Here is a 13,574-nt window from a genome sequence, read left to right on the forward strand (position 1 = left end):
ATCAAGTGTGGGAAAAGATTGAGACATACTGAGGCATATTTTCAAAGCACTTAGCCTTCCAAAGTTCCATAGGTTTCCCCGCCCCTCCATCGGGACATTTTGCGAGGACGTCCTCAGCAAAACTTGGGCGTCCCTTTCGATTATGCCCCTTTTTGTATTACAGGTACTTTACAATATGTTTGGGACTGAAAAAGGTGCATATTTTTACTGAGATTACACCAAAATTGACTGATTTAGTATGGTGAGTTCCTAGGGAAATGACCTTTTCTGCTTTTCATCCATTCTTAGAGGAGGAGCTGTTGGGGTTTCTGTGGATGCAAAATATATGCTTAAATTAACAGCTTGCTAGTCCAGTGTGCAGTGTTAGGGGTCGATATTTTTTATAGTAGATTTCTTAGGCTACATATTTAACTGGTACTTCAAAGGTATTTATTTACCTGTTTTATTAATATATTTTAATAAGGTGTTGATATTTGTTATACAGTAAAGTTGAAGGATATGTACCATTATAGTAATTATTTTGCAGGTCACTGTGATGCATGTTGAAATGTTGGCCAGACTGAAGTCTACCATAACGGCAAAGTTTAAGTTATGGGATAATGTGACTATAATTTTAAAAGTCAATGTTTCCATAAGTGTACGTAGGGTTTATATTGAATCAGGACAACTGCTGGGCAGACTGCTTACCCAGAAATCCATCATCAAATGCATTCTAAGGCATTATTTAGGAGTATATCAAGCACTACTCACACCTATATTCCTAGTGCTCCCCCCCCCCCCCCATGTTAAGTCTGCCCCCCCCCCCCAAAAGAAAAAAATGTCCGGTCTGGCTTCACTACTGGTTGTAACTGCTGTTCTGTGGAATTATCCCCTATGCCTTTATTTAGGATTGTAACTGCCACTCCACACTAGTTACTCCCTACCTTCTTACAAGCGTTGGCAGGATCCAAAAAAGTAACTAGATTCCATGCTGCTTTACCCCCAGGGATAAGTAGTAGGTTTCCCAGGTCTACCCTAAAAATCATTTACAGGTATAGACTTTCCTTCCAAGAATTTGTCCAAACATTTTAAAACTCAACTATGCTACCTGCTTTTTTTTACCACGTTCTCTGACAATGAGTTCCAGAGCACAATTACACGTTGAGTTAAAACATTTATTCCAATTTGTTTTAAATATACTACTTAGTAACTTCATGGCATTCCCGTAGTCTTTGCATTTTTTAAAAAAGTAAACAAAAAAATGTGCATTTACCTATTCCACTCCAGTCAGGAATGTATAGACCTCTATAAAATCTCTACACCAGCCTCTTAATCATTAGGGGGGTAGTTTATAAAATAGGTGTATACTTAATACATGAACATTTAGATGTGCTTTAAAGCAGGCGTAAATGTCCATGAATTATTTTTAGCAGTGACTTCTGTGTGTTTTGTAATTCTGCTATATCTTTTATGAGATGCAGTGACCAGGATTGCAGACAATACTAAAGGTGCGGTCACAGCATGGAGCAATAGAGGCATTATGGTTTTATTTATTTTATTCTCTATTCCTGTCCTAATAACTCCTAACATTCTGATTGCGTTTTTGGCCACCATCATGCACTGAGCAGAAGATTTCAACATGTTGTTTACAATGATACCTAGATCTTTTTCCTGGGTGGTGGAACTTAGCTAGCATCGTGTAGCTATAATGTGGGTTATTCTTCCTTGTGTGCATCACTTTACATTTATCCACATAAAATTTCAACTATCCTTGAGGTTGCTCCTGAGTTCACCCCCTTTATAGTTTTCCATCATGCCCACTAGTTCTACAGCTTCCTCTCCTTTTGAGATAGTTTATTTCTTGTGCATTAATACTTTTCAAATATTTCAGCATTTGTATCATCTCTGTTCTAGGGTAGTCTCACTGTTTTTCTCTCTCACCCCTATCCCTGGTCCCCATTTCCCGTACACTACTTTGCTTTTATTGCTGCCTGTCTAGGGTATGAATAATCTGGCATGAGTGAAGTCCTTTCCTCTCCAGTTCCCTTCTTAACTTTTTTTTTAATGTTTTTATCTAGAGTGTAAACTGCCCAGATCTGTGTGTCAGCTTGAGTTGTATAGCAAGTTTTAATACACTATAAACTATACATATTTAGGGCTTCAATTTATGAAGGACAGAATTCATTATCTCTCTTATACATGGATGATTAGTCCTCCATTGAAAACCTATATTGTAAAAGCTTCTTGTGAAATTGTTTGTATAGAAGCAGAATATAGAAGACATCTGAGTCGGAATGCCCCTGCAAGTATATCTACATAAGTATATGTAAATCTTTTATTTCTTCTTTTGCAGCATCAGCGAGCGCACAATGATCCACCGGCCCTAAACTATAGCTTTTATGAGGTGATTACAGCGGGACCACAGACCTCCAAGGAGCTGCGTAACCTGCAGAGCCGCTGCTTGCTGCCTGGATGGTATTCCACGCATCTGGAGAGATGGCTAACGTACTATCCCACCAATCAGGTAGGATTTCCAACTACTGTCTCCACTAGGTATCAAGGATATCTCTTCATGACTACAGTATGGTCTGGATTCCTCCGGAGTATAACACAAAGATAAAGAGGGTCATTTCCATCATGTTAAATTTTATAAAGCTAGAAAGTTCTGCTGGCAGGCCAAGCTTCAGTGACTCATCTCAGAATAATTCAAACTTATGAGAATACTTATGGCAGTTTGAAAAATTGTATTGGAAGTGTAAGTACTTTTGAAATGTTACCTGATTGACAGCACTGGAAATTGTGATGGTGGTGTAGTGATTGGTTGTCTTCAGCAGGAACTGAACTATGACCACAAACTCAAAAGTATGAATCCTAATAGGCTTATCCACTTCAGTTAGCTTAGCATGTGTGATGATCAGATACTTACCCTCGCCCCCCCCCCCCCCAACCATTTCTTTTCTCAGAGTTCATAAACGTTAAAACAATAGACATAGTTTTGTTTCATTCTCTGATAGTCTGCCAAAGTGCACCAAATCTACTACATATATAAGTCATGATGAACTGAGACTTGAGACTTTTCTGCCAGAGTGGAGCTGGGTGATGATGTCATGCTGCAGAGAGCTTTCTGGCCAATTTTGCTGTGGTCTGTATAATTATCAAGCTGTAAATGCTCGCTGCTCACATCTCCAGCAAGGAAAGCTAGCTTTTAAAAAGTGTGAGGTAAAAAGAAGTGGCGTGAACTGCAGCACAGAAAAAGTCAGATTAACCATGATACCAGCATCAACTGGTTTTGTATTAAGGAAGTTGGCAAAGATGCAGAAGCCTGCATCAGCTGTTTACAATTTAAAAAGTCACTAAATTTAAAGCAATAGTATTGTGTTGATAATGAGGCTTCAGTTTTTGTAATAATTGATTTTTCATTGTGATCATGTTAATTTAAAAAAAAACCAAACTAAGGGGTTCTTTTAGCTTGCTCTAAAAATAAGTACGTTCTAAATGTTAGAGAGACTCATTCATTCCTATGGACCAGTGGCGTAAGAAGGGCGGTGGGGGCGGTCTGCCCTGGGTGCATGCTGCTGGAGGGTGCAGAGAGCAGCCGCGCGTTTGTCGGCTCCGCTGGTTCCCTGCTCCCTCTACCCCAGAGCAGGTTACTTCCTGTTCCGGGGCAGAGGGAGCAGGGAGCCAGTGGAGCCGACAGGTGCACGGCTGCTCTCTGCACTCTCCAGCAGCCAAGAATGCACCCGTGGGGGGGGGGCTTGATGTGCCAGGGAGGGAGGTGTCAGTGCGCCCGGGCGGGGGTGCAGCGGCGATCTGCCCCGGGTGGCAGCCGACCTAGGATCGCCACTGCTATGGACATGTCTAGTGTTTAGCACACGCTAAAAACGCTAGCGTGCCTTTGTAAAAGACCCCCTAAGAGATTTAATCAGAGACCAAGGAAAAGTGTCAGAAAAATCCAGGCAAAAAGAAAACATGGGGTAAAGACAAGTCTGCATCGTTAGAAATTAAGAATTTTTTTTGATCAGTCACATGCTCCTGATGTCATCTCTCCACAGACTTCAAAATTTTCAATATATAAATTTCCCAGTCTGATAGATTAGGCTTTTTGACAAATTTGTTATCCATGTGTTTATTAAACAAATTGTTTTGATGCCAATTTGTTGATATAAAATTACCACAGCAAACGCACACAAATTGCTGCAAAAGATATAATTCATGGCATTTATGCGTGGTTTGAAGCATATGTGAATGTTTGTGCATAAAGTATGTACCTGTTTTATAAACTTTCCCCCTGATTCTATAATCTTAACTCCTAAGTGTAAACGCCATTTGTGCCAAATTTATAAGATACCAGCAGCACTTAAGTGTATGAATATAACATTCATGTGCGTAAGTGCTGGTTAGGCACCAAGCGGAATTCTATAATCTTAGCTCTTAAGTTTAAGCGCCATTTGTGCCAAGATTATAAAATACTAGCTTAGGGCCTTATGCTATAAAGATTATGCTCCTAAATTTATATTCCTAAAATTTATGCTCCTAATTTATGAGCATACTCTGTGCTCCAAAATAGATTATGCTCATATTTTAGGAGTATAAATTATGCTCATAAATTAGCATAAATTTTAGGAGCCTAAATTTAGGAACATAGCTTTATAGAATAAGCCCCTTAGTGTACAACCTGTATAGCATGAAACTATAAGGGGGGTATACACATGGGCAGAGCATGGGAAGGTCCTACATATAGGCAAATAGAGGGAAATATTTTAAATGGCACTGAAAATTAAGTGTTCACAAAAGTCAGTTCTCAATGTTATTCTGTAAAGGCGTTCAGTGCCAAATTCCACACTCAGCTTTGGGCGGGAGACTAACCAGCTGAATCCTGGCATAAATCCTGGTGTGCAAATTGGGCACAGATCCCTGCTATTCTGTAACACTGCACACATATTTTGTGAACGCCCCTGACCCGCCCATGCCCCTTTCATGGCCAGGCCCCCTTTTAAGTTGCACATGATCCAATTTAGGTGCCCATTATCATGCAGCCAGATCGGCGCCCAAATCGTAATTAGTGCCAATTATGTGCTTGTTAACTCCAATAATTAAATCATTGGAACCCATTAACTAATTATTTTGGGCACTGATCTGTAATTCACGCCCAATTATGGGCACCCAAATTTAGGTGCTCTTTATAGAATCCGGGGAATGACTTATAGAATACCATATGCACTTAAGTGCATTTAGATACTAACATTTACGCCAACATTTTACATGTCATAAGCGATGGCACCTAAATGTTGATACACAAATGCTAATGTAAGCTATATTCTATGATGGAATTTGGGCACCCAGATGCCAAGAATTTGCACTCAACACTCTGCATTTTAGCTTTATATAATTGCGCCCAATGCATACATATTACAACTCTGCTTTCTACCCAAATACCCCCCAACATACCTGCACCCCAACTCTAGCTCCCAAACATACTACACTGTGCATACTTTCATATGTGCTACCCAGAGAGTGATTTTATAGGCCTTTTATGTGTTTATATATGAAATATCCTTTATAAAATTACCCCCATATTGTAGTTGGATTTTTAGAAAATATTTGCAAAGTCTCTTATGAATAATTCCTCTGGAAATTAAAAAAAATCCTGGGATAGGAGGCAATATTCTAATGTGATGTGGAAACTAGCAAAAAAAAAAAAAAGACAGGAAACAGAGTTTGACTATGTAATCAGTTTTCTTAATGGAAAAACATCAATAGTGGAATACCCCAAGGGTCTGTACTTGAGAGCTGTGCTGATTAGCATATTCATAAATAATCTGGACCAAAGGACCATTGAAAGTGGTGATCAAATCTGCTGATGGATGCAGTTATTCAAAATCATTAAAACAGCAGAGGACTGTGAAGAATAGCAGGAGGATCTTGTGTGACTAGGAGACTGCACATTTAAAAGGCAGCTGAAATTTAATTTAGATAAGTGCAGAGTGAAGCTCATAAAGAAAAATAATCCCAAATACAGGTGCAAAGTGCTGGGTTCTAAGTTAGGCGTCAACAGCCATCAAATAAAATCTTGGCGTTCTTGTGGATTATACATTAACATTTTGAGCACAGTGTACTGCGGTTACCAGAAAGTCAAATATAATGTTAGAAATTGTTTGAAAAGTAATCAAGAAATGGAGACAGTCCAACCATTAGGAGGCAGCTTTGGCAGCAAACAATCAAAGCACACCAATAGATGCTTTCAGCCACACAAAGTCAAAGAACAGTCAGCATCTACTTTAACCTATATTTGTATAGGGTTTTTGGATTTTATATCTTTAACTTTTTATTGATTTTTTTTTAATTTGTAGAAGTCTTTATTGAGCATTGTTACTACGAGACAAAACATACTCAACTCAGAATAGTGCAAAATGGAACAACTGTACTTAACATAGTACTACTACTATTTAGCATTTCTATAGCACTACAAAGCATACGCAGCGCTGCACAAACATAGAAGAAAGACAGTCCCTGCTCAAAGAGCTTACAATCTAGTAGACAAAAAATAAAGCAAACAAATCAATGTGTAGAGGAAAGAGGAGAGGAGGGTAGGTGGAGGCAAGTGGATACAAGTGGTTACGAGTCAAAAGCAATGTTAAAGAGGTGGGCTTTCAATCTAGATTTAAAGATGGTCAAGGATGGGGCAAAACGTAGGGGCTCAGGCTTAGGGCACGGCAAGACAGAAGGAGCGAAGTCTGGAGTTGGCAGTAGCAGAGAAGGGAACAGATAAGAAGGATTTATCCAAGGAACGGAGTGCACGGGAAGGGGTGTAGGGAAGGACGAATGTGGAGAGATACGGGGGAGCAGCAGAGTGAGTACATTTATAGGTTAGTAGAAGAAGTTTGAACAGGATGCAAAAACGGATAGGGAGCCAGTGAAGCGACTTGAGGAGAGGGGTAGTATGAGTAAAGCGACCCTGGCGGAAGATGAGACGGGCAGCAGAGTTTTGAACCGACTGGAGAGGGGAGAGGTGACTAAGTGGGAGGCCAGCAAGAAGCAGATTGCAGTAGTCCAAACGAGAGGTGACAAGGGTGTGGATGAGGGTTTTGGTAGAGTGCTCGGAAAGAAAGGGGCGGATTTTACGGATGTTGTAAAGAAAGAAACGACAGGTCTTGGCGATCTGCTGGATATGAGCAGAGAAGGAGAGAGAAGAGTCAAAGATAACCCCAAGGTTTCGAGCTGAGGAGACAGGGAGAATGAGAGAGCCATCAACAGAAATAGAAAACGAGGGGAGTGGGGAGGTGGGTTTGGGGGGGAAAATGAGAAGCTCGGTTTTGGTCATATTTAATTTCAGGTGGCGTTGAGACATTCAGACAGCAATGTCAGACAAGCACGCTGAAACTTTGGTTTGGATGCAAGGTGAGATATCAGGGGTAGAAAGGTAGATTTGGAAGTCATCAGCATAGAGAAGGTAGGAAAAGCCATGGGATGAGATTAATAAACCAAGGGAAGAAGTGTAGATAGAAAAGAGGAGGGGACCAAGAACAGAACCCTGAGGTATGCCGACAGGCAGAGGGATAATAGAAGAGGATCCACCAGAGTGAACACTAAAGGTGGGGAGGGAGAAGTAGGAAGAGAACCAGGAAAGGACAGAGCCCTGGAATTCAAGTGAGGACAGGGTATCGAGAAGTATGCTGTGATCGACAGTGTCAAAAGCAGCAGAAAGATCAAGAAGAATGAGGATGGAATATTGACCTCTGGATTTAGCCAGTAATAGGTCATTGGAGACTTTAGTATGCACAGTTTTGGTTGAGTGGAGAGGGCGAAAACCAGATTGTAGTGGGTCAAGAATAGCATGTGAGGAGAGAAAATCAAGGCAGCGGCGGTGAACAGCACGCTCAAGTAATTTGGAGAGAAAGGGAAGGAGGAAGGGAGATGGGTCGGTAATTAGAGGGACAAGTAGGGTTGAGTGAAGGCTTCTTAAGGAGAGGTGTGACCACAGCATGTTTAAAGGCAGCAGGGACAGTCGCAGTGGAAAGTGAGAGGTTGAGAATGTGACAGATAAAAGGAATAAGAGCAGGAGAGATGGCATTAAGAAGGTGGGTGGGAATGGGATCAGAGGAACAGGTGGTACATTTTGAGGAAGAAAGGAGAAGTGTAGTTTCCTCAATAGTAACTTCAGGAAAGGAGGAAAGGGAATGAGGGGAAGGAGAGAGAGGGGAACGGACTAGTGGAGGGAGAGGTGGCGAGGTAGAGAATGCAAGGTTTATCTTTTGAACCTTGTCGTGAAAGAATTCAGCAAGGGTCTGAGGAGGTAATGAAGGAGGAGTTGGGGGAGGGGGCACCTTGAGGAGAGAGTTCAATGTGGTGAAGAGAAGTCGAGGGTTAGAGCCAAGAGAGTTAGTCAGTTGGATATAATAATCCTGTTTGGCGCGTAAAAGAGCACATTGGAAGGAGGTCAGCATGAACTTAAAGTGTAAGAAATCAGCAAGGTCCCAAGATTTCCGCCAGAGACGTTCAGCGGAGCGGGTACAGGAACGTAGGTAGCTGATATTAGAAGTCAGCCAAGGTTGGGGTTTTGTACGCCTTATAGGGCGGGTCATCAAAGGTGCAAGAGTGTCTAAGGCAGATGATAGAATATTGTTGTAAGAAGAAACTGCCTCGTTGACAGACGTGGTGGTGCCACAGTACACAACTGGACATGCACCAGAAAGTTATCAATGCCAATTCAAATACAGATTGTACTTCAAAATTTTTTCAGTTTTATTATTGATAAACCCCCTGTACCTTATCCTCCCCCCATTTTTATTGATTTTAAAAAATAAAACAGAAAACAATTTTCAACCTGAAGTAAACTATGATTGTTGAGTTTAATTATCAAAATCTTGGGGGGGGGGGGGGGGGGGGCTGGCTGCAGACTAGGGGCATGAAAGTTAATTGAAGGAGGTTATAAGGGTGGTGGTTTGCCTAGAGTGCTCACTATACTTGCACCTGCTCTGTCAAGAATAAAACTGAGAATAATATTCTGTTGCAATATGACCACGGACCTCTGTCCCTTGAAAAAGCGGCAGCGAAACGGGTTCCTGTCGGGATTCAGTGGGTTTCAGAGAAGTGTCACAGCTACAGTATGCAAATTGCTAATTGGTCACTCTTTTTGAATTTAACCTTACAAGTATGAGAAATTAACAAAGAAAACAAAGAAAAATTGAAGAAGTAATGTATTTATGCAATTTAGATAAGGATGGAAGGGGGTTTTGGTTGATGATTAGAACGGCCACCGAGAGACTTATTTCTGTCCCCTGAATGTCTATCGAGGCAGAGTAATCCTCCTACCAGATGATATTTTGGTGAACTGGTAGTCCACTCTTTGTTATATCCATGAGAAATACTGCCAGCAATATGGAAAACAGATGTTCTCAGTGCAGAAGGTCAAGATGTGAGAGCACATCCAGGTAGATGTTGGCAACAGTGTGGGCGACAGGACCCTGCACTATGTGCAACATTTGTTTCTGGGACACTCACCAAGAGGTGAAAACAACGATGGCCAAGATTGCTTAAGCCCAGCAACAGATCACAATAGTCTCCCCATCCACTATCAAGTTTGTTGTGATGGACCTCATATAGGAAATGTTTCTGTCTGAATCTATGTCAGGGATGTTAGCAAAACAATAAGTTTACAAATGAGGATACCCAGGATATGAAGTTAGTAATAAATTATTACTTCAAATAGTTATTAGTGTATCCAATTTCAAGCAGAAAATATAAACCATAATACAGACCCAGATTTCAAATCTCCAAAACTATGTTGGTCTAAAAGTATTTCTAGTTCAAAAAAATATATTTTCCTTCTTTTTGTGCAATACCTTATATTTAAACAAGAAAATTACCCACAGCAGACACTATCCCCCTATTCTATAAAAGTCGCAGAAAATTATGCATGCAAATTTGAGCACATGTCCAATTTATGCATGCATTTCATGAATAACGAGCCAATTATCACCAGTAATTGGCTTTTTAACAAGCCATTATTGGCACTAATTAAATTGGCATTTATGCACGATCAGCACAAGGGGGAGCGGAAATGGAAGGGACATGGGCGTAATAGGGGCGTTCCTAAAATTAACATGCAATGTTATAGAATAACAGGGATATGCACCTAAAGCTAAGCACGATTCCTTGGTGTAAGCAATATTCTATAAACAGTGCCTAACTTTAAAGTGCATCTTAGAGAATAGCGCTTTTTTCGGCATCATATATAGAATTCACTCCTATAAGGCCAAGCTTTCAGCTGCATAGTGACTCTGTTAGTTTAAGCATGTGCTGAAATTACTACATTCTGTATATTTGGCAGTACTACCTCTATAGGTCTATGGCAGTGGAGTTACCATGCTGTCACTATCCATTTAGCTTAGCCTTGCTAAGCTAAATGGTAGGCCTAAACTAAGCATAGGATTTATCCAGATAGCAGCTGGATATCCCTCTAAGGACAGGGAAATACCCGGTGAACCTGAATGTAACTCACTTTGAACTACTACTGAAAAAGGTGTGCGCAAAATCCACATAAATAATAAATAAATAATAATAAATATTATAATTGTTTGGACCACCCTACCCCAAACCCAGTCCCTGCTTATAGAGATACTATTGGGCCATTCAGTCATATTTTCAGCCCAATACCATCTGTATTAATTTCAAAAATAGAAAGCAAAGTAATACATTCATCAGCAGCCATTGAATGTATAATTTTGTTTGAACATCAGGCTTGTTGAATTCTGAGGATTGTTTGTTCAGTGTGGAGGTGCTTTTCATAAATTCACAGTAAAATTATCTTCTGTAATCTGTTTTATCAGTTCAAGATACTATGCTAATGGTTATGCAGCAGACTGGGGAACTGGGTTTGATTCCTACTGCAGCTCCTTGTGACCCTGGCCAAGCTACTTAACCCTCCGTTGCCCCAGGTACAAATAAGTACCTGTATATACTATGTAAACCACTTTGAATGTAGTTGCAAAAACCAACGAAAGGCAGTATATCATGTCCCATTTCCCTTTCCCTTTTGGAAATTCCTCATGCATATGTGGCACCTCTGGTCTCTATATAATATCTGCCGAATAAATACAATTGTTAGTCAAAAAACTAGTATATCCATTTTGATACAAGAAGTTGCTATTTCAAGCGCAATAAAGCTGGACATTTATAGGCATATTAATTGAAAGTATGGAGAAGTAGGGAAAAGTTAAAACCATTCAATCCTTTAATAATCAATTGATTACTAATGATGAATAAATGTTGGAGCTGTTTGTTTCTTATTAAGTTAATTTATGTACTACAGAGAAACAGAGAGAAACAAATCTCAGGTATTAAGAATTTGAATTTTGTAAGGCAGTTCCTAGGTCTTTTATTCAGGGCCCCTTTTACTAAGCCACGTAGGCGCCTACATGTGCCGAACGCGTGCCAAATTGGAGTTACCGTCCGGTTACTGTGTGGCCCTTGTGGTAATTTCAATTTTGGTGTGCGTCCGCTACGCGCGTCTGAAAAATATTTTTTTATTTTCTGGCGCGCGTAATGGACGCACGCTGTGGCATTTGACACGCGTAGGTCATTACCGCCCAGATTCTTTACCGCTAGGTCTATGGCTGCCGGTAAGGTCTCAGACCCAAAATGGATGCGCAGCAATTTTTCATTTTGCCGCACGTCCATTTTTACAGGTGCGCTGAAAAATTGATCGTCGCACGCCCAAAACCCGTGCCTACACTACTGAAAGCCATTTTTCAGTGCACCTTTGTAAAAGGACCCCTAAATGAGAGAATAATTTCAACCTTTTAAATCCATTCTTGACTGACTAATTGGGACCTGGAGAGGGGGTGGAAGGACAGGCAATGCTGGAGGTTCAGCCAGTTATATTATAAAAACTAAGCATTATTTTCAGTGTATGTGTGTTTACACTTTTCTTTCAAGTCAGAATTATGCAGTGGTCCATCATTCTACTTTTCCAGCTCTGTGTCCTGCTCCTAGTTTGTCCAAAGAGAAGGAGCTTCATTCTTTTAGATGTTAACAGAACTTTTAAGGATGGGTTTAATATCCTTAGTCATCACGTTCTCATTGGTTTATATGTTGTTTTTCAATATGATCTGTAGCTGCCTCCTATGTAGGAAAGGCTCATGTCTACAGAAGAGATACACAAACCATAAAACTGGGCAAGAATCTCTCTGAAAGACTTACATCATCACCCAACTGAGCTCAAGCCTGGAGAAGTCTCAACCCCTAACTAGGAGGGGAAGAGACTTTGGTCTCAATTCATTGCGACATGTCTTTGGTGTTGCTGACTCTAGGAATAATTTTAAAGGCCTTTCCATAGCTAAAACAGTGTTTTATGTGCAGTGATAGCTTTTTATTAAGTTGCCTAGAATATATGTTTGTAATTGTATAAACTAAGTGCTAACATTTATGTGCTCATTGTGGGTGTAAATGTTTAGAATACTGGCCATTAGGTGCAGTATGCTGCCTAAACAGTGTTCTGTAAATATATGGCTATCTTGAATAGCATATATTTGCAAGCAGGCATAAACAGGGCTCCTACTTACACACATAACTTGCAGAATATTGTAAGATACATGCATTCCTGACACACTGAAGTACCAGCTCTCTGGCTGCTATAAGTGCGAGCAAAAGCTAGATGCATCAATACTGGGTTACACTCGTGTTCTATAGTAGAGCCTAGATGCTTAGGTTTCATTGCAGAATAGGCTTCTACCTGCTGCCCTCAAGACGTCTAAATGGAGGCACCCAGTTATATAGTGTGTATGTGCCAAACTCTATCAATCGGAGTGGTAACATTTCCAGGGTGCAGTTAGCCTAATGCATATGTTTAGTAACATATGTGTTTAAAATAAACCATGATGAGTACTAAATAGCAGCTGTTGATGTACTTCTGTGTATTCCTTTGAAAATAGATATAATTTAGGGCTCATTTTCGAAACAAAAAAAAAAATCCAAAAAGCAGCACAAAGATGCAGATGGATGTTTTTGTGTCCAAAACATCTAAATCACTATTTTCAAAACCCCTTTTAAAGACGTATTGCTATGCAGTTCGTCTGTCATGCATCCAGATCACAAAGGGGGTATATCAGGAGTGTGTTGGGATCAGGATTTGGTCAGTTTTCTGCCATAATGGAACAAAACAAAAACGCCCAGGGCTGAAAGTAAGATTTTTTGATCTAGGCCTCTTTCAGTCATAACAAAGTCACAAACAGTTGCTCTAAATGACCAGATGACCACTGATGGGATTAAAGCATGACCCCCCCCCTTACTACTCCAACGGTCACTGCACACTCCCACTCCCCAATGATGTGATTGAAACAGTGCATACCAGCCTCTGACAGTCTCAGATGTGATGGCCAGTTCTATTAGAGCAGCAAACAGGTCTCTGGAGTAACCTAGTGGTCAGTGCAGTGCACAGTAGAGAAGGGGACCCAGGCCCATATCCCACTCTAACTGGCACATGTGTGATGGAAAGTGTGAGCCTTCCAAAACCCACATATAGGTGACACTTGCAGGCATAAAGGCTATTGTAGTGGTGTATTGTTGGGTGCAGTAGGATTCTGGTTCATTTTGGA

General features: G+C 40.6%; 1 protein-coding gene across 5 annotated transcripts in view; it reads left to right on the forward strand.

The window, feature by feature from the left end:
• Positions 1-13,574, forward strand: part of NDST2 (N-deacetylase and N-sulfotransferase 2) — a 619,227-nt gene that overhangs the window by 573,375 nt on the left and 32,278 nt on the right. For all 5 annotated transcript variants that reach the window (XM_030203391.1, XM_030203392.1, XM_030203393.1 and 2 more), the window contains one exon: positions 2,333-2,503. In XM_030203391.1, the coding sequence (XP_030059251.1) occupies positions 2,333-2,503 (171 nt within the window). The remainder of the gene's footprint in view (positions 1-2,332; positions 2,504-13,574) is intronic.

This window comes from Microcaecilia unicolor, chromosome 5 (genome assembly GCF_901765095.1).
Source record: "Microcaecilia unicolor chromosome 5, aMicUni1.1, whole genome shotgun sequence".
NCBI lineage: Eukaryota > Metazoa > Chordata > Amphibia > Gymnophiona > Siphonopidae > Microcaecilia > Microcaecilia unicolor.